At 50.6% G+C, this 25,626-nt stretch overlaps 1 protein-coding gene across 1 annotated transcript in view; it reads right to left on the bottom strand.

Annotated features, from left to right (window-relative positions):
• The window catches only part of LOC140411623 (opsin-5-like), a 66,114-nt gene extending 44,005 nt beyond the window's left edge, over window positions 1-22,109 (bottom strand). The window contains exons 1-4 of the mRNA XM_072500679.1: window positions 21,915-22,109; window positions 20,646-20,851; window positions 7,017-7,116; window positions 1,706-1,810 (exon numbers count right to left, since the gene is read on the bottom strand). Coding sequence (XP_072356780.1) covers window positions 1,706-1,810; window positions 7,017-7,116; window positions 20,646-20,851; window positions 21,915-22,035 — 532 coding nt within the window. The 5' untranslated portion in view covers window positions 22,036-22,109. The remainder of the gene's footprint in view (window positions 1-1,705; window positions 1,811-7,016; window positions 7,117-20,645; window positions 20,852-21,914) is intronic.
• Window positions 22,110-25,626: the final 3,517 nt, after the last annotated feature.

The raw sequence follows: 25,626 nt of genomic DNA, 5'->3' as shown, positions 1-25,626 counted from the left end.
GTGTGACCCTGTCTCACTCTGTGCCTCACTGTCTCACTCTGTGTGACCGTGTCTCACTCTGTGTCTAACTCTGCGTGACCGTGTCTCACTCTGCGTGACCCTGTCTCACTCTGATGACCGTGCCTCACTCTGCGTGACCGTGCCTCACTCTGCGTGACCCTGTCTCACTCTGTGTCTCAATCTGTGTTTCACTCTGTGTCTCACTCTGTGTCTCACTCCGTGTATCCGTGTCTCACTCTGTGTATCCGTGTCTCACTCTGCGTGACCGTGTCTCACTCTGTGTTACCGTGCCTCACACTGTGCCTCACTCTGTGCCTCACTCTGTGTCTCACTCTGTGCGACCTTGTCTCACTCTGTTTGACCCTGCCTCACTCTGTGCCTCACTCTGTGCCTCACTCTGTGCCTCACTCTGTGTGACATGTCTCACTCTGTGTCTCACTCTGTGTGACCGTGCCTCACTCTGTGCCTCACTCTGTGCCTCACTCTGTGTGACCGTGTCTCACTCTGTGTCTCACTCTGTGTGACCGTGTCTCACTCTGTGTCTCACTCTGTGTGACCGTGCCTCACTCTGCGTGACCCTGTCTCACTCTGCGTGACCGTGTCGCACTCTGTGTGACCGTGTCTCACTCTGTGTCTCACTCTGTGTCTCACTCTGTGTGACCGTGTCTCACTCTGTGCCTCACTCTGCGTGACCCTGTCTCACTCTGTGTGACCCTGTCTCATTCTGTGTGACCGTGCCTCACTCTGTGCCTCACTCTGTGCCTCACTCTGTGACCCTGTCTCACTCTGCGTGACCGTGCCTCACTCTGCGTATCCCTGTCTCACTCTGTGTCTCACTCTGTGTGACCGTGTCTCACTCTGTGTCTCACTCTGCGTGACCGTGTCTCACTCTGCGTGACCGTGCCTCACTCTGTGTGACCCTGTCTCACTCTGTGTGACCGAGCCTCACTCTGTGTGACCGAGCCTCACTCTGTGTGACCGTGCCTCACTCTGCGTGACCCTGTCTCACTCTGCGTGACCCTGTCTCACTCTGCCTCACTCTGTGTGACCGTGCCTCACTCTGTGTGACCCTGTCTCACTCTGCGTGACCCTGTCTCACTCTGCCTCACTCTGTGTGACCCTGTCTCACTCTGCGTGACCCTGTCTCACTCTGCGTGACCCTGTCTCACTCTGTTCCTCACTCTGTGCCTCACTCTGTGCCTCACTCTGTGTGACCGTGTCTCACTCTGTGTCTCACTCTGCGTGACCGTGCCTCACTCTGTGTCTCACTCTGCGTGACCGTGCCTCACTCTGTGTCTCACTCTGCGTGACCCTGTCTCACTCTGTGTCTCACTCTGCGTGACCCTGTCTCACTCTGCGTGACCGTGTCTCACTCTGTGTCTCACTCTGTGTCTCACTCTGCGTGACCCTGTCTCACTCTGTGTCTCACTCTGTGTCTCTCTCTGCGTGACCCTGTCTCTCTCTGCGTGACCCTGTCTCACTCTGTGTCTCACTCTGTGTCTCACTCTGTGTGACCCTGTCTCACTCTGTGTCTCACTCTGTGTCTCACTCTGTGTGACCCTGCCTCACTGTGTGACCCTGCCTCACTCTGCGTGACCCTGCCTCACTCTGCGTGACCGTGCCTCACTCTGCGTGACCGTGCCTCACTCTGTGACCCTGTCTCACTCTGCGTGACCGTGCCTCTCTCTGTGTGACCGTGCCTCACCTCTGTAACTTCCCCATCCAAGCAGAGGAGATCCAGACCAGAAGAGAGCCGTGGCCCAGATCAGCGTCAATGCCACAATGATGTTCCCTCTGCCAATACTTTGTGCTGCAGAAACATCAAAGCAGGCGTTAGATGGCGGCTTAGTATCATCTGAGGCTGGCATCTACTCAACCTCTGTCTAACAGTATCCTATTTTCAATTCAGCGATCCAGATGTTATCAACCTCTGAACCACTAACTATTGCTGGGTGATTTATAAACAGCAAAATCGTCACAGACTCTCCTCTTGAAGCCTATCTTGTATCCATTATGTTACAATCTATCCCAGTGTGACCCAGTCAATTATGACGTCCTTCCTGCTTCGCTATCCCATCTTTATCCAGAGATGTTTTTAATTCCTTAAACTTTGCTGCAGCACTAACCTCAGGGCCAGCTCCATCTCTTAGCCCCCACTCCCTCCCATCCCTCCCCTTCTCGACCCCCTTTCTCTGTCCCTCCCTTCATCAGCTCCCTCCCTCCTCATCCCCTCTCCTCATCATCCTCCTGTCCTCTCAATCCCCTCATCAATTTAGGGCAGCACGGTAGCACAAGTGGATAGCACTGTGGCTTCACAGCGCCAGGGTCCCAGGTTCGATTCCCCGCTGGGTCACTGTCTGTGCGGAGTCTGCACGTTCTCCCCGTGTCCGCGTGGGTTTCCTCCGGGTTCTCCGGTTTCCTCCCACAGTCCAAAGACGTGCAGGTTAGGTGGATTGGCCATGCTAAATTGCCCGTAGTGTCCATAAGGGTTGGGAGGGGTTATTGGGTTGCGGGGATAGGGTGGAAGTGAGGGATTAATGTGGGTCGGTGCAGACTCGATGGGCCGAATGGTCTCCTTCTGCACTGTATATTCTATGTAAATACCCTCTGCCCACAATCCCCTCCTATCGTCAATTCCATCCTTTCATTTCTTTTTCCCTCATTAGCCACCTCTCCTCCCACTCCTCCTCCACCATCCCCACTCCTCCTGGTTCCATTCCAGATAAATGGTGGTGCGTGCAAGTTGGGGGAAGGTGGGTGGGGTGAAAAGGCAATGTATAAGAGAGGACAAAACCACTCCCATGCTTTGCTCAGCTCCCCATGAGGTTGAACGTCATGCCCTCCATGCCTTTTAGGGATTGTCTGGATTTTAACGCATCCAGCCATCTCTGGGATTCATTTGAAAGCATTTACAAAACGTGAGCCTCCTATCACAGTCAGGAGCTGTAAAGAAACAGAACAGTGAAAACCCCACTAGGAATCACAAAGTTGAAATCCTGCTCTATACATCACATTCCAGAAAATTCTATTGAGCAGAAGGACAAGTTTCTCAATCCAACATTCCTAGGGTATGGGTAGTCAATGAGGAGCCCCGGAAAGGTGAATTTGAGGTAGTTTATTTTCTCCTCACAGTTGGAAATACAGCAACAAAGGGACATTCCGACTCCCAGCCAGGACCATCCTGAGGATGCCGACTCCTTCCGGGGCCGGCTTTTATTTCGGTGAATTAACGAGCCTGCTGTTGGGCCTCCGCCTCTCAAGGACTCCACGGATCCCACAGGGATGACACGATCAATCTCGTTGGGATTATAACATCCCTCCCCTCCCCCTCAAAGTCCGTATGTCCCTCTGTTGTAAGGGGTGGAGGAGGCTGTCCTCTGGCTGGCGTGGGGCTGGGTTGGGGGGGGGTGTAGTATGTTGGGGAATGGCGTTTTCGTGTTGATTGTCTGGGGGGGCACCGTTGGCGACCATTCCTTGGTGAGGCTATAGTCCGAAAACGCGGATGCCTGAGTCTCCATGTCAGATCCTGAATCCTCCACCTCATGCATCTGTGTCAGGGCCCCTATGCGGTGATATCCCCAGGCCCACATGTGCCAGGCAGGCAGGGCTGCTAGACGGTTCCTCCGGTGGGTTTGGTCCTGACAGAAGTTCCCTGCTCCGAAGGTTGTCCAGGTGCTTCCGTACCGTCCATTCTCATGTTTTTATCGTGTAAGATACCACTCCAGTCTGTTAGACCGCGGTCCCTGGAATCTGCCAGGCACCATCTCCGAAGTCTCGGATGGATACCGTGTTCCCTGGTGGTTTGGTATTCCTCTGGAGGTCTTGTTTCCGTTCCACTTTCCCGTTAACATCGGGGAACGTTGGGCTAAGATGGGCTCTCAGCCTCTGGTCCATCAGCAGTTCTGCCAGTGCCACTCTGGTCATAACGTGTGCTGTGGTCCGGTGGCTGGACAAAAAACACGGCAGCCTCTTCTCCACGGATCCCATGGCCTATTTCCTCATACCCTTCTTGAGAGTCTGCAATGCTCGTTCAGCCAGACCATTTGAGGAGGGTGGTATGGGGCTGGCTGGATGTCTTTGTTTTCTCTTTGTTTTCATACAACGTACAGACTCCTTGCTAGTGAACGGGGTACCGTTGTCCGTGGCTAATACCTCTAGGATGGCATGGGGACGAAATGAGAGCTGTAGTTTCTCGATGGTGGCCTTCTGATGTTCCTGGCAGTTGGTGCATTGCTGGACCAGTCACTCGTTGCCACCATCCAGGCTTGGCCACCATACGTAACTCCTGGCTAGCATTTTCATCTTTGGCACCCCGGGTGTCCATTGCTTGTCTGCCCTGACTTGGAATCATAATATGAGCTCCCCACAGAAGGATGCCGTCCTCCATACTGAGTCTTGCCGCTTGGTCTCAAAAAACCGAAGCTCCTTAGGCAGTTTCCCTTGCTGATCCCCGCGTAGGAAGACTTGACGTAACTTCGCCAAGACTACGACCTTCTGTGTCCAATCGTGGATTTGTGCGACGGTGACTGGCAAAAGTTTCCATAAAATTTCAGGTCGATACGACCTTGTCACGTCTTGGTGGAGATGGGGGTCAAATCGGCAATGGGAGCCGACTTACAGTGTTGCATTTGCAATCTGCGTGCCCGGGCGATACACAATTACTCATTCCCCGCTAACAGTAGGGCCCAACGCTATATCCAGGCAGATGCTATTTCCGGAATTGCCTTGTCCTCTTTAAATAATCTGAGCAATGGCTTGTGGTCCACTACGATGGTGAAACAACGCCCATAAACATACTGGTGGAATTTCTACTGCAAAAACAACGGCCAGCCCTTCTTTCTCAATTTAAAAAATGATTGTGATGCGTACCCTATCGGTCTCTCTGTTCCATCGTCCATGCAGTGGGATAACACCGCCCCATTCAGTATAGGGAGGCATCACAAGTGACCAAAAGGGGCTTTAAGGGGTTATAGTGGGTCAACAAATCTGATGACGACAGTCGCTGCTTCACCTTGGCACACATTTCTTCTTGAGGCGCTATCCACACCCACACCTGGGTTTTTTTCAATAGCGCTGCAGCGATGCGAGGATGGTCGGCAAGTTAGGGATAAATTTCCCGTAATAATTCATGACTCCTAAGAACGACCGCAATTTTGGCACGGGGTTTGTTTGATTGCTCGCACCTTCTCTTCTATTGGGTGCAAACCGTCTCGGTCGATGCACTATCCTAAGTACGTGACCTATTTTGCATAAAAATCGCATTTTCCTCTCAAGAGGAAAACCGGCGGAGGACCTTCTCCAAGTCGCTCAGGTGTTCCGATGACCAAGACACCATCCAAGTAAATCTCCACTTGAGGTCATCCTTGGAGGATGTTCTCCATGGCTCTCTGGAAAATAGTGTAAGCCAATGACAACCTTGCATATTTGTAGAGGCCTCTGTGGGTCTTAAAGGTCAAGAATTTCCTGGAAGCCAGGTCTACCTTCAATTGGATGTGTGTGTGTCTCATCTCGTGTTCAGAAAAAGAGTGCCCTGCTTTGTGTAGAAGTCCTTTATTCATGGCATTGGGTATCTGTCCAATCGAGAGGCCTTGTTCACTGTTAGCTTGTAATCCCCACACAGGCTTACGGTTTTATCTGGTTTCAGTACCGGGACAAGAGGCACTGCAATCTGCAGATCGTACCTGCTGGATGATTCCCAGGCTTTCCAAGTGATTGAGCTCATCCTCTACCTTTCTCAGCAACGGGTAGGGAACTGCACAGGTCTTGAAGTACTTCAGTTGGGCCTCAGGTTCTACATGAATCTTGGCCAGGGCACTTTTGATCTTATCCAGGTCCTCCTAAAAAAACCTCCGGTTACCTCCCCAGGACTTTGTCTAATCCCCCTGAAAATCCGCTGCCAGTCCAAATGGAGCCCCTGTAGCCAATCACTCCCCAGCTGACTCGGACTGGGGCCCCGTACTTATCAAGGGCAACCCAACGGATTGCTGTCCATAGGCTGCTGGGGTCATAGTTGCACCCGCGATGGTTAGTGATTCCCCCAACCTCGTTGCCACCCTCGCCTCGGTGTCCCTCAAGTTCCAATGCCGGATTCCCGTCCTGATCTTTTTGAACATCTGCTGTCTTACCACTGAGACCACAGCCCCCTTGTCCAGTACTTGAGTGGGTTACCATTCACCTGGGCGGTGACTTTGATGGGGGCAACCCACAGCACAGCGATGCAATTCAACTGCATGCACTCGTCTTCACTGGGGTGCCCTAGGTGGACGATGCTGGCTCCAGGCGGGTGCACCCCCCGACCAGGGCAATGCGCTTGCTGGTTGACCTGGCATTGCTGGTACCTGCGGTTTCTCCAGCCATAGGTACTGTACCTCTGTGTGTCCTCTTCCAGTGGTTCAAGAGAACTATCTCACCTGGCTGCATCGGCTCTCAGCCAACGGGCTAGGCCCCGTGGTGTTCGGGCAAGGACTGGGTCCCAGAGGTGTTGTTCCTTGGGGGCACCATTCGACTGAGGGGGGACATCCTACGCCATTTTCTAATGTGCCTTGGATCTCCTGAATTGGGAATTTTCCCCCACTCTCCCATGAGAGGGAGACCTCCTAGCTCTTTTTAAATTGAAGATGGTCAGGCCAGCAATTTCTGCAGGGTCACCATATTGTTAACTCCGCACATAAGGTGGTCTTGTAGCATCTCTGGTACGGATCACCTGTAATCGCAGTCTTCTGCCAGTTTGTGTAATCGTGCCAGAAACTGAGTAGCAGACTCCCCGGGGTTCTCTCGGACATTTTGAACCGGGATCTTTGGACAATCACCAATGGCTTGGGGTCATAGTGGTTAGTTACAAGCGCCACTAATTCAGCAAACGTCTTGGAGTCTGGGGCCGCAGGGTAGGTTAGGCTCTTTATGGTGCTGAAGTGTGAATTGGAGAACTGCACTGATCCCACTTTCCTATAGGTGGATTGTTTTGGGGAATCCTAGATTGAGGAATGGTCCTTTAATTTGAGCTGCAATACATTTACCTTTGTACGGGTGACAGCCTTTAATATACCGAATGATGCTGATCACTGTCAGTGTGTATATGCTAGCCAGACCAAAGAGCAGTGTGAAGAAACCATCGATCTGAAAACAAAGACTCAGAATTAATGAGATCTCACTCTGACTAAACTAATAATCCCCAGCCTAATGCTCTGGGGACATGGGTTCAAATCTCACCACAGCACTTGGTAAAATTTAAATTCAATTAATAAATCTGGAATTAACTAGCCTCAGTAATGTCAACCATGCAGCGATTGTTGATTGTCATAAAAAAACATCTTTTTATAAATTCATTTCTAGAATCCCTACAGGGCAGAAAGAGGCCATTCGGCCCATTGACCTGTTGAAAGAGCACCTTACCCAGACCCACCCCCACCCACCCTATTCCACCCCACTTAACCATTTCGACACTAAGGGGCAATTTAGCATGGCCAATCCGCCTAACCTTCGCATCTTTTGAATTGTGAGAGGAAACCTGAGCACCCGGAGGAAACCCACGCAGACACGGGGAGAACGCGCAAACTCCACACAGACAGTGACCCAGCAGGGAATCGAACCCCGGGTCCCTGAAGTTGTGAGGCAGCAGTGCTGATCACTGTGCCACCGTGGTTATGGGATGTTAGCATCGCTGGCTTGGTCACAATTTATTACCCATCCCCAATTGCCCTTGAGAAGGTTGTGGTGAGCTATAGGTCAGGTAGTGTAGGTACACCATTGTGCTGCTAGGGAGGGAGTTCCAGAATATTGATCCAGTGACAGTGAATGAACAGCGATATATTTGGAGACTCCATAGTTAGGGGGATAGATAGGAGATTCTGTGGGAACGAGAGAGACTCGCGGTTGGTGTGTTGCCCCCCCAGGTGCCAGGGTCCGCGATGTCTCGGATCGTGTTTTCGGGATCCTTAAGGGGGAGGGGGAGCAGCCCCAAGTCGTGGTCCACATAGGAACCAACGACATAGGTAGGAAAAGTGATAGAGATATAAGACAGGATATCAGGGAGCTAGGGTGGAAACTTAGATCTAGGACAAACAGAGTTATTATTTCTGGGTTGTTACCCGTGCCACGTGCTAGCAAGACGAGGAATAGGGAGAGAGAGCAGTTGAACACGTGGCTACAGGGATGGTGCAGGAGGGAGGGTTTCAGAGTCCTGGATAATTGGAGCTCATTCTGGGGTAGGTGGGACCTCTACAAACGGGATGGTCTACACCTGGACCAGAGGGGTACCAATATCCTGGGGGGGATATTTGCTAATGCTCTTCGGGAGGGTTTAAACTAGTTCAGCAGGGGATTGGGAATCTGAATTGTTGCTCCAGTAAACAGGAGTTTGAGAGTAGTCAGGTCATAAGTAAGGTTTCAACGTTGCAGGAGTGCACCGGCAGGCAGGAAGGTGGTTTAAAGTGTGTCTACTTCAATGCCAGGAGCATCCAGAATAAGGTGGGTGAACTTACGGCATGGGTTGGTACCTGGGACTTCGATGTTGTGGCCATTTCGGAGACGTGGATAGAGCAGGGACAGGAATGGTTGTTGCAGGTACCGGGGTTTAGGTATTTCAGTAAGCTCAGGGAAGGTGGTAAAAGAGGGGGAGGGGTTGCATTGTTAGTCAAGGACAGTATTACGGTGGCAGAAAGAACATTTGATGAGGACTCGTTTACTGAGGTAGTATGGGCTGAGGTTAGAAAGGTGAGGTCACCCTGTTAGGGGTTTTCTATAGGCCTCCGAAAAGTTCCAGAGATGTAGAGGAAAGGATTGCAAAGATGATTCTGGATAGGAGCGAAAGTAACAGGGTAGTTGTGATGGGGGACTTTAACTTTCCAAATATTGACTGGAAACGCTATCGTTTGAGTACTTTAGATGGGTCTGTTTTTGTCCACTGTGTGCAGGAGGGTTTCCTGATGCAGTATGTAGATAGGCCAATGAGAGGCAAGGCCATATTGGATTTGGTACTGGGTAATGAACCAGGACAGGCGTTAGATTTGGAGGTAGGTGAGCACTTTGGTGATAGTGACCACAATTCGATTATGTTTATTTTAGTGATGGAAAGGGATAGGTATATACCGCAGGGCAAGAGTTATATCTGGGGGAAAGGCAATTATGATGCGATGAGGCAAGACTTAGGATGCATCGGATGGAGACGAAAGCTGCAGGGGATGGGCACAATGGAAATGTGAAACTTGTTCAAGGAACAGCTACTGCGTGTCCTTGATAAGTATGTACCTGTCAGGCAGGGAGGAAGTGGTCGAGCGAGGAAACTGTGGTTTACTAAAGCAGTTGAAACACTTGTCAAGAGGAAGAAGGAGGCTTATGTAAAGATGAGACTTGAAGGTTCAGTTAGGGCACTCGAGAGTTACAAGTTAGCTAGGAAGGACCTAAAGAGAGAGCTAAGAAGAGCCAGGAGGGGACATGAGAAGTCTTTGGCAGGTAGGATCAAGGATAACCCTAAAGCTTTCTATAGATATGTCAGGAATAAAAGAATGACTAGGGTAAGAGTAGGGCCAGTCAAGGACAATAGTGGGAAGTTATGCGTGGAGTCCGAGGGGATAGGAGAGGTGCTAAATGAATATTTTTCATCAGTATTCACACAGGAAAGAGACAATGTTGTCGAGGAGAATACTGAGATACAGGCTACTAGACTAGAACGGCTTGAGGTTCATAAGGAGGAGGTGTTAGCAATTCTGAAAATAGATAAGTCCCCTGGGCCGGATGGGATTTATCCTAGGATTCTGTGGGAAGCTAGGGAGGAGATTGCTGAGCCTTTGGCTTTGATCTTTAAGTCAACTTTGTCTACAGGAATAGTGCCAGAAGACTGGAGGATAACAAATGTTGTCCCCTTGTTCAAGAAGGGGAGTAACCCCGGTAACTATAGACCAGAGAGCCTTATTTCTGTTGTGGGCAAAGTCTTGGAAAGGTTTATAAGAGATAGGATGTATAACCATCTGGAAAGGAATAATTTGATTAGAGATAGTCAACACGGTTCTGTGAAGGGTAGGTTGTGCCTCACAAACCTTATTGAGTTCTTTGAGAAGGTGACCAAACAGGTGGATGAGGGTAAAGCAGTTGATGTGGTGTATATGGATTTCAGTAAAGCGTTTGATAAGGTTCCCCACGGTAGGCCATTGCAGAAAATACGGAGGCATGGGTTTCAGGGTGATTTGGCAGTTTGGATCAGAAATTGGCTAGCTGGAAGAAGACAAAGGATGATGGTTGATGGGAAATGTTCAGACTGGAGTCCATATACTAGTGGTGTACCACAAAGATCTGTTTTGGGGCCACTGCTGTTTGTCATTTTTATAAATGACCTGGAGGAGGGCGTAGAAGGATGGGTGAGTAAATTTGCAGATGACACTAAAGTCGGTGGAGTTGTGGACAGTGCGGAAGGATGTTACAGGTTACAGAGGGACATAGATAAGCTGCAGAGCTGGGCTGAGAGGTGGCAAATGGAGTTTAATGCAGAAAAGTGTGAGGTGATTCATTTTGGAAGGAAGAACAGGAAGACAGAGTACTGGGCTAATGGTAAGATTCTTGGTAGTGTGGATGAGCAGAGAGATCTCGGTGTCCATGTACATAGATCCCTGAAAGTTGCCACCCAGGTTGAGAGGGTTGTTAAGAAGGCGTACGGTGTGTTAGCTTTTATTGGTAGAGGGATTGAGTTTCGGAGCCATGAGGTCCTGTTGCAGCTGTACAAAACTCTGGTGCGGCCGCATTTGGACTATTGCGTGCAATTCTGGTCGCCGCATTATCGGAAGGATGTGGAAGCATTGGAAAAGGTGCAGAGGAGATTTACCAGAATGTTGCCTGGTATGGAGGGAAGATCTTATGAGGGAAGACTGAGGGACTTTTTGTTAGAGAGAAGAAGGTTAAGAGGTGACTTAATTGAAGCATACAAGATGATCAGAGGATTGGATAGGATGGACAGTGAGAGCCTTTTTCCTCGGATGGTGATGTCTAGCATGAGGGGACATAGCTTTAAATTGAGGGAAGATAGATATAAGACAGATGTCAGAGGTAGGTTCTGTAGCACCGTCAATATGACGCGAGGCGGGTTGAGGTAATATCAATTGAAGGCTTTATTAAGCAGAACTTTATCCCCAGCAGCGTGGTTACAGAATGCAGCTGCTGAGGAAATGGAGGGAAAAGCTGGGTTCTTATACCAGCATTTCTGGGTGGAGTCCAGTAGGTGGCAGATCCTATCAGGACCTGGCATCCCTCCACCAATAGCCTGTCGACACGTGGTGTACCGTATTACCCCTAATACATACCACCACAGGTTCTTTACTCAGAGAGTAGTAAGGGTGTGGAATGCCCTGCCTGCAACAGTAGTGGACTCGCCAACACTAAGGGTATTCAAATGGTCATTGGATAGACATATGGACGATAAGGGAATAGTGTAGATGGGCTTTAGAGTGGTTTCACAGGTCGGCGCAACATCGAGGGCCGAAGGGCCTGTACTGCGCTGTAATGTTCTATGTTCTATGCCTCCGAAATTCGGCACTCCTCTGTCAAAAAGGAGGCCCAAGCCATTGTGGAAGCTGTGCGACATTGGAGGCATTACCTGGCCGTCAGGAGATTCACTCTCCTCACTGACCAACGGTCGGTTGCCTTCATGTTTAATAATTCACAGTGGGGCAAGATCAAAAATGACAAGATCTTGAGGTGGAGGATCGAGCTCTCCACCTATAATTATGAGATCTTGTATCGCCCGGGGAAGCTCAACAAGCCCCCTGATGCCCTATCCCGTGGTGCATGTGCCAGCGCACAAGTGGACCGACTCCGGGCTCTCCACTGTGACCTCTGCCACCCGGGGGTCACCCGGTCATTCCATTTTTTCAAGGCCCGCAACCTGCCCTACTCCATTGAGGAGGTCAGGACCGTAACCAAGACTGCCAAGTCTGCGCAGAGTGCAAGCCGCACTTCTACCGGCCAGATAGAGCACATCTGGTGAAGGCCTCCCGCCCCTTTGAACGCCTCAGCATGGACTTCAAAGGGCTCCTCCCCTCCACCAACCGCAACGTGTACTTCCTCAACGTAATTGACAAGTACTTCCGGTTCCCCTTCGCCATCCCGTGCCCGACATGACTTCTGCCACAGTCATCAAATTCCTGCACAGCATCTTCACTCTGTTCGGTTTCCCCACCTACATCCACAGCGATCGGGGATCCTCGGGGGTCAGTTCCTGCTCAGCAAGGGCATCGCCTCGAGCAGGGCGGCCAGCTACAACCCCCAGGAAAACGGGCAGGTGGAGAGGGAGAACGGGACCGTCTGGAAGGCCATCCTGCTGGCCCTACAGTCTAAAAATCTCCTGGTCTCCCGCTGACAGGAGGTCCTCCCCGACGCGCTCCACTCCATCCGGTCGCTCCTCTACACCGCCACTAACGAGACCCCTCACGAGCGTGTGTTTGCCTCCCCCAGGAAGTCCACCTCCGGGGTCTCGCTCCCAACATGGCTGACAGTTCCTGGACTCGTCCTCCCCAGAAGCATGTGCGGACCCATAAGTCGGACCCGTTGGTCGAAAAAAATCCACCTCCTACATGCGAACCCGCAGTACACCTACGTGGCACACCCCGACGAGTGCCAAGACACAATCTCCCTCCGGGACCTGCCACCCGCTGGGTCCCCACCCCCGACCTGACCCCCCCCCTCCCACCAGTGAACCTCACCGCAGCCCCTACCCCAGCGGGATCCGTCCTCCTACTGGTTCCACTCAGGGGTGATGAAGACGAGGACAACACGCTCCCGGAGTCACAGGTGACCAAGTCGGTGCCCACATCACCACCAGGACTGAGGCGATCGCGGCGGAGGGTCAAAGCCCCCGACAGACTTAATTTGTAATGTTTTCGTCACCCCCCGCCGGACTTTTTTTTAACAGGGGGTGAATGTGGTAGACACCACTAGGCAGCAGGCAGTGTATAAAAGTGTATGCTCGCCTGCACTGCTCCCATTCTGGTTCCAGCTGTGGGAGGCACAACATCTTGTGCAATAAAGCCTCGATTGTTTCACCATTCTCGTCTCCTGGTAATTGACGGTACATCACTATCCCATTTAGCACGGTGGTAGTGCCACACAACACGATGGAGGGTATCTTCAATGTGAAGGCGGGACATTGTCTCCACAAGGACTGTGTGCTGGTCACTCCTACCGATACTGTCAGGGGCGGAAGCATCTGTGGCAGGCAGGTTGGTGAGGATGAGGTATAGTTTGTATTTCCCGATTGCTGATTCCCTCACCACCTGCTGCAGTCCCAGCAGCTATATCCTTTTGGGCCTCACTCTGTGGTGGTACCACTTAGCCACTTTTGGTGATGGACAATGAAGCCCCCACCCATGGTACATTTAGTGCCATTACCATCCTCAGTGCTTCTTTCAGATGGTATTCAATATGGAGGTGCACTGATTCATCAGCTGATGGTGGCCAGTACAAGGTAACCAAGCATGAGGTTTCCTTGCCCTGTTTAACCTCAAGCCCTGAGACTTCATGGGGTCCACAGTCGATGTTGAAGACTCCCAGAACAACTCCATCCCGACTGTACATCACTGTGCTGCCACCTCTGCTGGGTGAGACAGGACATACCCAGGAATGGTGATAGTGGTGTCTGGGACATTGTCTGTAAGGTATGATTCTGTGAGTATGACTATGTCAGGCTGTTCCTAAACTAGTCTGTGAGACAGCTCACCGAACTTTAGCACAAGCCCCCAAATATTCATAAGGAGGATTTTGCAGGGTCAACAGATGACTAGATTCTTTAGGGACAGTATCGGCCCTCCTTACCTGGTCTGGTCTTCATGTTGTAGCCACCTAAAATGGCTGATTCCTTATTAATTTGGCCAAAACCCGATTTAAAATGGCTAACCGAAAAGGCTGATGGGAAAAGCAGCCAACAGGACACAAACTGACAGCTGCAGACAGAATAGCGTATTCGGCTCTGGGGAAGTCGGCCCAGATCGATACTCAAGACTATTAGCAGCACATCAACCAAGACATTTGCAGTTTAATCAGCTATCCCCAGGAACAATTGCAACATATTAGCAATTGAATGCCGGACCAGACCTGTCGGCGCCTGCAGTGGCCGAAACAAAGACAGGTGAACGACCACCCCCCGATCGAGGAATCGCCCCGTTATTGGACATATCGAACCCAGTGACTGGGAACAAGTCCAATCACTAGGGACTCAGGGTCAAGGACCGCCCCAAGAGGCAGGAAGCCCCTGGGCCCTATAAAGTGAGGGGCCAAGTTCAGATCTCTCTCTCTCTCTCTCGCCCTTCTTCACCTGCTCGAGACCTTCGCAAGAACATCAACCAGAAACAGTAAGTCTGACTCCAGCGATCGCTACCCGATAAAGACTCCTAGCCATCGACCCGTATCAGCCTTTTTGAATCCCGCAGGCCAGATCCGATTCGATAAGCCATTCATTTCCCTGACCTGGTGGGCCCTTCCTAAAGTTAAGTATTGGCCAGTAGTGATAGGTTTCTATATAGATAGTAGGATTATTATGTAAGCGTTAATTGTTGTATATAATAAATGACCGTTGATTTCAATCTTACTAAGCGGTGTGCTGACTTATTAATCATAACTCGAGCTTGAACCACGTGGCGGTATCAGAAAGATACCTGGCGACTCGTGAGCAAAGGTGACATAATCAGAAGTAATAAAACTAAGGCTAAAAAGAGCAACATAATTGGCGACTCCGCCAGGACCCGACATAGAAGTGGAAAACCACTCCGGGAGAACCCCAGAAATTTGAATAGAATCCAATTGGAAGCAAAAGCAAAAAATACCCCACAAGTGTTCAAGCGATTCTGGTTAATTATTCACAATTTGGAAGTGTATGTATGCATGCGTAACTAACAGGGTTATAAGGTAAAACTGATAGATTTTTGTTGCGTCAAAACTGTCGGCAGTCTCTATTTTCAGAAATTAGCGCAAGCCGTACCCGCATCTACGACACCACCTTAGCCCCCTGTTCCAAATTTGAACGTAGCGAGCAGATAAGAGAGATGGCCATGCAGGCAATGCAATGCCTCATGAACCCCGAAGAATTTGCGGTCGCACCGATCAGCAGCATTAAAGTGGGACAGTGTCCCATTTGGGAAGTGGAAATTCGCAAATTTTTGCAGGGCAAAGGATGGCCCGTGTGGAGCGGTTTCTGTAATAATGACGACTCAGGTCCCGGAAGTATAGGGCATACTTGGTGGGAGAACATGAGTGAAATCCATAAGAAAAGCTTAGCGAAAGCACGCAAGCCGATGGCAATCGTGTCCTGCATGGCACAATTGCGAGGCACAGAGGAGGTCGTCAGGACGCTCCGAAAAGAAATAGAAGGCATACATCGTATGAGTAAAATCGATGTATGCGAGATGGAAAAAGAGAACCTGGAATTGAAAAGGCAGTTAGAAGCCAAGGACGAAGAGGTGGCTGACGCCAAACGGGGTCACCAGTCTTGTCTGGCGCATTTAAGCAGTTTTCAATCCCAGTATGAGAAGGCTTATCAGGACACGCAGCATGCCGTCCTGGTTAAGAAAGAGACAGAGAAGCAGGTGGAGACGCTACAGAAGCAGTGTAGTGATCTCAAGGCAGCCTTGAGAGCGCTCCACGCTGCAACCACAGAACAAAGGCAGAGTACCTTAGACCATGCGAAGTGCCGAAAGCAAATTGCAGACCTGCAAGCAATGCTTTCTGTCCAAAAGGGATTCCAAGACACCTTTGGGGAAAGTTTAGAACAGGAAGACGGCCCTGATTGGGAAGAATTGCAAGAGTCAGCGCAGAGATATGTTCAGGGAGCATGTGCGCGGGGAAAGCCCCAAAGGAGGAGAGCACCCCCACCCCCCACACAGCAGGTAATACAGGCTCCCATGAACCCTGTAACAACCCACCGCATCGCCACAGCAGACGAGGCGGAAGTCTTATATTCCACCCCCCTCACAGTGACCCAATTACGGGTCGCGTGTGCTAAAATCACACCGTTCCTCCCCGCTTCAGACCCACACCATTTCTTCGCCACCGCCAAACACCAGGCGACCATGTACGGCCTGTATGAGACAGAGCAGGTAAAGCTCACAGTCCTCAGCTTAGACCCATCGGTCGCAGCAGCCCTTCCTGACCCACAGAATGTAGGAGGAGGCACCCTTGCCGAAATGCATACCGCGATCCTGGATGTGATCGGGTACAACCGGGGCGACCCCGTAGACGGTCTAAATAAGTGCAGACAGAAAAAGTCTGAACACCCCACAGCGTTCGCAGGACGCTTGTGGATTCACTTTGAAGCCGTTTTCGGAAATGTAGACCGTGCCCATTTGTCCGCAGACAATATGGCCAAATGGACCCGCACCCTTATCTCCCGTGCCATGGAAGCAGGACAGAATGCCTGAAGTAATTCTGACCACTCGGAGGAGGCTCACAATGAGAAGTGGGTGGTCAAAAGATTGTCCCGCGTTTGGGAACAAGCAGCTCACGGTAAACCTGCAGCTAGAACCCCTGAGGAAAACCAAGCCGCCGCAGACGTGCAGGCAGTAAGAACCACTCTTCACAACCCCGCCTGGGTAAACGAGGGAAAGAGCAGCCCCCCAGCAAAACCGCAAGAATGCTACAATTGCGGACAATTGGGACATTTTGCCAAAGAATGCAATGGCCCTAAAAAGCCACAGAGAGCCCAACAGACAGGCACTATCAATAAGAAAAAAGCAGAACCCATACATAGCGTTAGCGCCTAGTCCGATCAGACAGACTTGACCGGAACGGACTGACGGTGTACAGGCTCCCCCAGCTGGGTCTGCGATACCATTTGGGATAGGTCAGGACGACCCATAGTCGCAGCAAAGGTTAGGGGACAGCCGATCGAGCTTCTCTGGGACTCAGGGGGGTCCCGCACAACCTTAAATTCCTCCACCCTTGGTAAGGACACGTGGCCCACCACAGCCACTATCACCCTCAGTGGCTTCACAGGCCACTCACAGCAGGGACACATCACAACCCCTGTACCCATCCAAATCGGCACCATTAATACAAAACACCCCGTAGTGTTAGTCGACCTGCCCCCAACAGCAGAGCACATTTTGGGGATCGACTTCATGAATTCTCATCACCTCTCTTCCGATCCTGTCAACCAGTGTGTCTGGAAGATGGCGAAATCCGCTAGAGCCCCCACAACGCTCAATATAGGGGATTATATGAACAAAATTAGCGCAGTAGGCGAGTTTTGGTTCAACCCCACCACACTCAGCACGGACCGACAGGTTAGGGCAGTCCTTCAAAACAACAGGGCAGCATTCGCGACCCACAAACACGACTGTGGACGGATGACTGGCTCCGTACAAGTAACAGGACCGGACCCTAGACCCCAAAAGCAGTACGGATTCCCCCTAGAAGCAGAGGGAGAAATCCTAAAGGTCATAGAAAGCTTATTAGAGCAGGGCGTCCTAAGATCGGTAGCCTCAACTAATAATGCCCCGATTTGGCCAGTAAGAAAGCCCGACGGATCATGGTGCTTGACCATTGATTATCGGGAACTTAATAAAGTCACCCCCGCAGCACCCCCCACCGTTGCAACAAGTCCCGAGACCATGCTCAAACAGGGACTCAATGCCCGATATTTCACGGTTTTGGACGTCAGTAATGGGTTCTGGTCCATTCCATTGGCAAAGGCGTGCCAGTATAAATTTGCCTTCACTTTCAGAGCGCAGCAGTACACGTGGACATGCCTGCCACAAGGCTTCCACAACTCCCCCTCCATTTTCCACCGACAGCTGGCAAATGGACTAGCAACATTTTCTCGCCCCGAATGTCTGGTACAGTATGTAGACGATCTACTGCTGCAGACAGACACGAAGGAAGAGCACATTGAGCTTCTGTCCGAACTCCTAGAGTTACTACACTCCATTGGCTGTCAAGTAAACCCCAAAAAGGCCCAGATATTGGAAGAGAAAGTGGTATATTTGGGTACTATTATCACACACGGCAAAACCGAGATCGAGCATAAAAGAATTGACTCGATCGCTAAATTGCCCCTTCCCCAACACGTTTCAGCCCTCCGGTCGTTTTTAGGATTGGTTGGCTACTGCCGAAACCACATTGACGGTTTAGCCAGCAAGGCAGCGCCCCTCTCAGACCTCCTAAAGAAAGGAGCCCCCTGGGAATGGCTTCCGCAGCATACGGATGCTGTGGAATCATTAAAACAGGCACTCATAGCCGCCCCCGCACTACAAGTTCCAGACCCGCTTTCCCCTTACGCCATAGAGTTAGCGACCACAGACCGCACCCTTTCAGCCGTGCTCCTGCAGGAACGCCACGACCAGCTAAGACCCGTGGCTTATGCCTCCCGGATTTTAGATGCTGTGGAGCAGGGATCCTCAGCCTGTGAGAGGCACCTGCTCGCAGTTTTCTGGGCAGTCCAGTACTTTTCATACATTACCGGACTGAACCCCATCACCATTTTGACCGAGCACACCCCCACCCAACTTTTACTAGACGGACGACTTAAAGACGGTACCGTCAGCCAAATCCGCGCTGCTAGGTGGACCCTTCTCTTGCAGGGACGGGACATCACAGTAAAACGGACAAAGACTCACACATACTTAGCGGACAATCTACAGTACCCCGGAACCCCCCATGAGTGTGAAATCATCTCGCCCCACCATAATACAGGCCCCTTTATCGTGAAAACAGCCCCCAGAAAACTAGCCACTCCATCTCAGAACCCCCCCTCACCCAGACACGTGTGACCCCATTAGGATTTATGTGGATGGATCTTCCACAGTCCTGGATGGGCAACGCATAACAGGTTGTGGGATTTATGTGGAGGACGCGCAGGGACGCGCCCTCGAGGAAATCGCATTAAAATTACCCGGACACTTAGGCGCGCAGGCAGCAGAGCTTGCGGCCATCGCTTACATTGTGGACCACCCAGATTCCTTCCCCAGCCCAGCAGACATATATTCAGACAGTCTATACGTGTGCAACAGCCTCACTGAATTTCTGCCCCTCTGGGAAACAAGAGGATTTGTTTCTGCGGATGGGAAACCCCTCCCCTCAGCCCCATTACTCCGCCATATTTTGCAAAAAGCCAAGGACAGGACTTTTGGCATTATAAAAGTCCGCAGCCACCATTGTTCCTCCCTCCCTGGAACTGTAAAAGCCGACGCACTGGCTAAGGCAGGATCCAGGCATGGGTATTTTTGGAAGCCCCCCGAGTGCGCCCCAGTGAGTGCGCCAGTGAGTGCAGTTCAGGTCACGCAGACTAGGATCGAAGATCTAGTAGAGGCCCAGAAGCAGGATGGCGCTCTCACTGAGATCGTGAAAGGGAAGTTTCCAGCCTCATACGAGAGGTACAGAAATACAACAACCACACATGACGGTGTGGTGCTAAAGGACACCCTTTATGTAGTTCCTGAGCAGGATAGGAACCAAATAATCTGTTTATTCTATGATGGTCATGGACACCAGGGAATCGAACCCACCGCAGCCCACCTCAAACAGCTTTGTTGGTGGCCTAATCTCAAAGAGGATGTATCCCATTACATTGAGAATTGCCTCATCTGCGCACAGAACAACCCAGATAGATATGCCAAAAAGGCACATCTCAGCCACACCCGGCCCGTTAACGGCCCCTGGATTAACCTCCAGATCGACTCGTGAGCAAAGGTGACATAATCAGAGGTAATAAAACTAAGGCTAAAAAGTGCAACAATGTGACCCCAGGCCCACAGCATTGCAATTGACTCTCCAATGCCCTTTGAAATGGCCCAGCAAGCCATTCTGGTGTATCAAACCACCACAAAGTCAAAAAAGATTGAAACCGGACAGACCACCCGGAATCGGCCTAGGGACAGGAAAGAATGGATCCACTCTCCTGCCGAATGGCCAGCGCATCGGCAGCACAGCGGCGCAGTGGCTAGCACTGCTGCCTCACGCCGCCGAGGACCTGGGTTCGATCCACTGTCCATGTGGAGTCTGCACATTCTCCCCGTGTCTGCATGGGTTTCCTCCGGGTGCTCCGGTTTCCTCCCAAAAGTCCCGAAAGACGTGCTGTTAGGTAATTTGGACATTCTGAATTCTCCCTCTGTGTACCCGAACAGGCGCCGGAATGTGGCGACTAGGGGCTTTTCACAGTAACTTCATTGCAGCGTTAATGTAAGCCTACATGTGACAATAAAGATTAAGTTAATTAAACATTTAAAAACACTCTCTCAAAACCCCAAAACACCTCAACTCACTCCCTGAAACTCCCAACTCCTCCTCCAGCGTTTGCTTCATTCCCCTGACATCCCGCCTTTGAATCCAAAAAGTGTTTTCCGTGCATCTAGCTTAAATCGCACGGGGCACATAGAATCTTGGCCAATTGGGGATTTAATCCCCTCAACAAGAAGCATAATTGTCAGTGGGCACACTGCCGATCGCGCCTGCATCCGCTGACCAAAATAGCACGTAGTGCACGATGATATCAGGATACGTGCCCATCATCATCGCGTGCTATTTAACGCGCGTCGGGGGTTGGGCATGCAACCACCTGACAGACGTAAACGTCTACCCATGATCTTCAGTCTTAGTGTTGAGAGAGCTGCTCACCGGGTCACCAAAGAAAAGCCTAGAAGGTTATTACAGTCGCGCTGCTTGTCAGCGCACCATACCTGACAGGTCCATATCGACGTGATCAGAAAGCCATCATCTCGAAATACATTGAAAATCTCTATAATTCCACGGGAGTATCCAAAAAGAGAAATACTGGCATCTGACAGGGCCAGGTTAAAGGTTAAATAGTCTGTCGCTTGTAGTGTTGTCCTCTGCCTGTGCAGCACAAATATCACCACGCTGTTTCCAAACCAGGAGAACCAACCTAGAGAAAGAAGCCGAGAGGGAGAGAGAGAGAGAGGATGGATTAGCATCCTGTCAAAGGGATAACACCCAGGAGAGGAGAATGCGTTTGACTGCAACTCAGTCTGAAGAAACCTCCAGCCATCTCCCCCCCCTCCCCCCCGCCCCCTCAGAAAACAGGGGCGACATTCTCCCCCAACGGCGCGATGTCTGCCGACTGGCGCCCAAAACGGCTCCAATCAGACGGGCATCACGCCGACCCCAAAGGTGCGGAATGCTCCGCATCTTTGGGGGCCGAGCCCCAACATTGAGGGGCTAGGCCGGCGCCGGAGGGATTTCCGCCCCGCCAGCTGGCGGAAACGGCCTTTGTTGCCCCGCCAGCTGGCGCGGAAATGACATCCCCGGGCGGTGCATGCGCGGGAGCGTCGGCGGCCGCTGACGGCATTCTTGCGCATGCGCAGTGGAGAGCGGGGGGCGGGATTCACGGCAGCCCCCGGTGATTCTCCGACCCGCTGGGGGGTCGGAGAATGGCGCCCCAGATACTTTACATTACCTCAACAGAACAAGCAGCAGCCTCCCTCCCTCCACTTCTCCCGCCCCCTGGATAAGTGAAGGCTGAGGGGTGGCCTGGTAGAGATCTTTAAACGTATGAAGGAGTTTGTTAGGGTCGTTGTAGAGATGTTTTCCCTTGGCAGTGAATCCAAAACTAGGGGCCATAACTATAAGACAGCCACAAATAAATCCAATAGGGAATTGAGGAGGAACATTTTACCCAGAGAGTGGTCGCAATGTGGAACTCACTGCCACACGGGGAGGAGTTGAGGTGAATAGTACGGATGCATTTCAGGCAGAGCTGGACAAAGACATGAGGGAGAAATGAGGAAAAGAATAGGTCAATGGGGCGAGGGATGAGAGGGGAACCCTGTGGAGCATAAACATCAGCATGGATCAGTTAGACTGAACAAACTGTTCCTGTGCTGTGAATTCAAAGTAATTTGTATAATTCCATATAAAAACTTACATACTGCATGTAATTGTACGTAACGTACGTGATTCTATGTAGAGAGTGAACCATTGCTACGTACCGAGGGTCAGCAGGTAAATGCCAATGACAGTCTCCCCTTGCTCCGAGACAGGGGTCTCCTTTGGCTGAAAGGTGCTGTTCTGATTCCTCCACGGACTGTTGACTAGACTGCGAAAAGCCATCTTTCTAAGGCCAAGTCACTCAATCTCCACACTCATGGGCCTACAACTGACCATCAGCCATAGTGCAGAGGAGATCCACGGAACTCCACTCAACTGAATAGGGGCAGACGGAGTGCAGGAGTGGGAGTCTCTGGGAAGGGGGGTGATGCTTTTCAGAGAACCTATCTCTTGGCGCGATTTTACTTCTTAAATCCAGCCTGAGAACAGCTTTAGGACTAACCTTCAGCATGACGTCGGCCCAGTTAATCTCCTTATCCCGGGATAGTTAGTGCAAGGCGAGGATAATCAGACAATGCGCAGGTCATCTTTAATTAATGCCTACGATTATGGCACCGCCTTGTAGTAAATGTAGAGACTGCCCGGGCCACAGTGATCTCCTTGCCTACTTTCAATCGGAAAGGAATTTCCCAGATTTTTAATATTAATTTGGTGGGGGAGGGGATTGGTTTTCTCATGTCTCTGAAGAGATCACATTGTTTTTGGTGGGGAGTGTATATATTGTGATGCACAAAGCGGTCATAACTGTGTGGGACAACCTGACTGGACCAGAGAGTCTTTACCTGTTTGACATTGCTCTTATACTGCGAGACAAACAGGGAGAATCATACTTCATATCACACTTTAGTACAGCAGACGTTACAATATCTACAACAAATACGATGACTTCAAATGCATCTCACTGTCAGCAAGGCACACTTAATCCCTTGTCAAATAACGCCCTCAACATTACTTTGGCCCCACTTCACCCAACCTCCTCCAGCCCTAAGGACTGTGTTATCCTCCAACTCTGGCCTCTTTTTTGTAATTCTCTTTAAATGCCTGAATGTTTTTGTTTCCTTGGGTCCTTCACTCACAAAGTAACATCTTGGAAATTAGGTTTTAACTCCCTAAAACTCCCACGCAATGATGGAGAGTTAGTTACTCTACTACAGGAGAGATAATCTTTAGCTCAAAGTGAATCAGGCCCATTTTGGCTCCCTTTTTGGCATTAATGGAGATGGTAATGGTATCAAGATGGGCCCAGTAGTCTGGGCATCACCACTTTGAAAGGACCCCACCACCGGGTGTTCGATGCGCTTGCCTGTTTCATGCAGTAGGCCCCAATTAATGTGAGGAATTGGAGTCCTGAGTCCCAGCTTGCCATTTTAGGTTAGTGTTAGTTGGATGCTGCACCCTGTTCACGCTGACCATTTCTACAGGCGCTGGAACTGAAGCGACCCACCAAGGAGCCAGAGTCAGCCAATTATTGTGGGCCTCAGAGGGGCAGGAATGGCTAACATAAAGAACTTGGCCCACCATTGTCACCTCGGGACCCCCATCCTCCGTGATCACAATATCAGCAATAGTCAGCGGGACCCCAGGCAGAAACCTCCTCGGATCCCCTCACAATCTGCTGCGACCAATTTGCGACATGGAATGGGAGGTACACCCCTCTTAGAGTGCAGTACAAGGACATGCTTTGTGGAAACCCCCCTCACCTCTCCTCCCCTTTTAATCCAGCCGTCCCTCATCCTTGGAATGACATTCGATTGGCCAACTCGTATTCCTGGATTTATTGTCACATAATTCCCTGCCCCCAAACTTCCACTGTTGTCACCCAGCACATTCATTATTGCACACTCCTTCTCCATTGCTCAATTGACTTCACCCCGCCAGCTCCAATTTTAAAAATAAATATTCAACAAAAATGCTTAGAGTAAATGATTTTTCTCTCGGCTTTTCTCCTCGCAGCTGCGTCCATCCCCCGGGAGATTAAATTTTCATTCCTGGAGACTCGAGGGCAATCCTGGAAAGTTGGCAATCCTCAGCTGACCTTTGCCCTTTACCACCCCGCTGTGCAGGGTGAGCAAAGAGGGGGAGGGAGTTAGGCCATATTGACAGAAATAGCTAAAACAGATGGGAATGTCACTGCAGGGGGTCGCTGAGCTCCAAGCCTTCACGATCTGGATTATAATATCATAAACTGGGCCAGCTGACATTAGCTCAGCATTATCAGAGGGGTTGTGGAAACGTAAGGATGAGTACCTCACACAGCAGCACCTCTGGATTCGCAGGTTGTCTGTAAAACAAGTGAAGATGTTTGAGTTTGGTCCTGAGGGGAACGACGCCACTGCTCAGGAACATTCAGAAAACCACAGCAGCACAAACCTTAGGGGCAACTCCTTTCATAGAGAATCATCCCGGGTCATACTGAACCCTCCAGCAGTGTGCATTTTGATAGCCTCAGACATCCCCAAAACACATTTACAGCCAATGAGATATTACTGAGGTGAAATTGCCAATGTAATTGTTTGAAACCTGGCAACCAATTTGCTCACAGTAAGCTCCCACAGTCAGCAATTAACAACCTGTTTTCTTTGCAAGTGCATTCGGCTGTGGGTTAAGGGTTAGCCCTGGACACTGGAGGGGACTCCCCTTGCTCTTCTTTGAATGGTGGCCTGAGAGCAGAAGGCACCCAGTGCCTCACTTGAAGGTTAACGAGGTATAAGTTGTTAGCACTGTTGCTTCACAGCTCCAGAGTCCCAGGTTCGATTCCCGGCTTGGGTCGCTGTCTGTGCGGAGTCAGCATATTCTCCCCGTTTGTGCGTTGGTTTCCTCCGGTTGCTCCGGTTTCCTCCCACAGTCCAAAGATGTGTGGGTTAGGTGGATTGGCCATGCCAAATTGCCCTTGGTGTCCAAAAAGATTGGGTGGGGTTACTGGGTTACGGGGATAGGGGTATTGGCTTGGGTGGAGTGCTCTTTCCAAGGGCCGGTGCAGACGTGGTGGGCCGAATGGCCTCCTTCTGCACTGTAAATTCTATGATTCTATGATAAATCTGTCTTGGGCAGTAACACATTAATACAGAGAATGGACGATAGGGTCTTTTGCAGTACACCCATCTCTAGATGATGACTTCAACTGAAACAAGAGTCTGCAGATTTACTAGTGTCCGCTTTGCACTATCATCCAACATGAACTGATGTCCAAGTAACTATGTCAGTATTAACACTCCTCACACTCACACTGAAATAACAGTTTAGATTAGAGTCCTGATGTGGCTCGGGTTGTTAATAACTCTGCTGGCGGGCTCTGGGATGTTAAAGACGTTAAGCGAACGTCGATTGTTGACGTAAAGTCAAACATGGTTCTTCTTCTTGTCATTTTAATCCTTTACTCTTGGTGCCCTGATGTGTTGGGTGTTCTGGATCACAAACAGGTCACCAACACTGGAAGTGGTGCAACTCTATTTTATTATAAGGTTAACTATGTTAACATACTTGAACTGTGGGTAAATGCAATACCAGCTTTAACTGTTGACCCTTGCCTAGTCCTAACCAGGTGATGCACTCAGCACATGGTGAATGTCTGTGTTGCAGGCTGTGAGCTCTGTGCTCTGAGCTGGCTGCTACTAGAATGAGTGGGAACTCTCCTGTCCCCTGTCTTTATAGTGCGTGTGCTCTCAATGTGATTGGCTGCGGTGTTGTGTATGCTGATTGGTCCCACTGCATGTCCATCAGTGTGTGTCTGCACCATGATATACTGGTGTATATTATGACATGCCCTAGTGGCCATATTTGGGGTGTCGGGCCTGCTGGAGCTGCAGACTGGGG

Source organism: Scyliorhinus torazame, chromosome 4, assembly GCF_047496885.1.
Source record: "Scyliorhinus torazame isolate Kashiwa2021f chromosome 4, sScyTor2.1, whole genome shotgun sequence".
In the NCBI taxonomy this organism is placed as follows: domain Eukaryota; kingdom Metazoa; phylum Chordata; class Chondrichthyes; order Carcharhiniformes; family Scyliorhinidae; genus Scyliorhinus; species Scyliorhinus torazame.
Note: the sequence above shows the minus strand (reverse complement) of the source record. Positions and strands in the feature narration are given on the sequence as shown.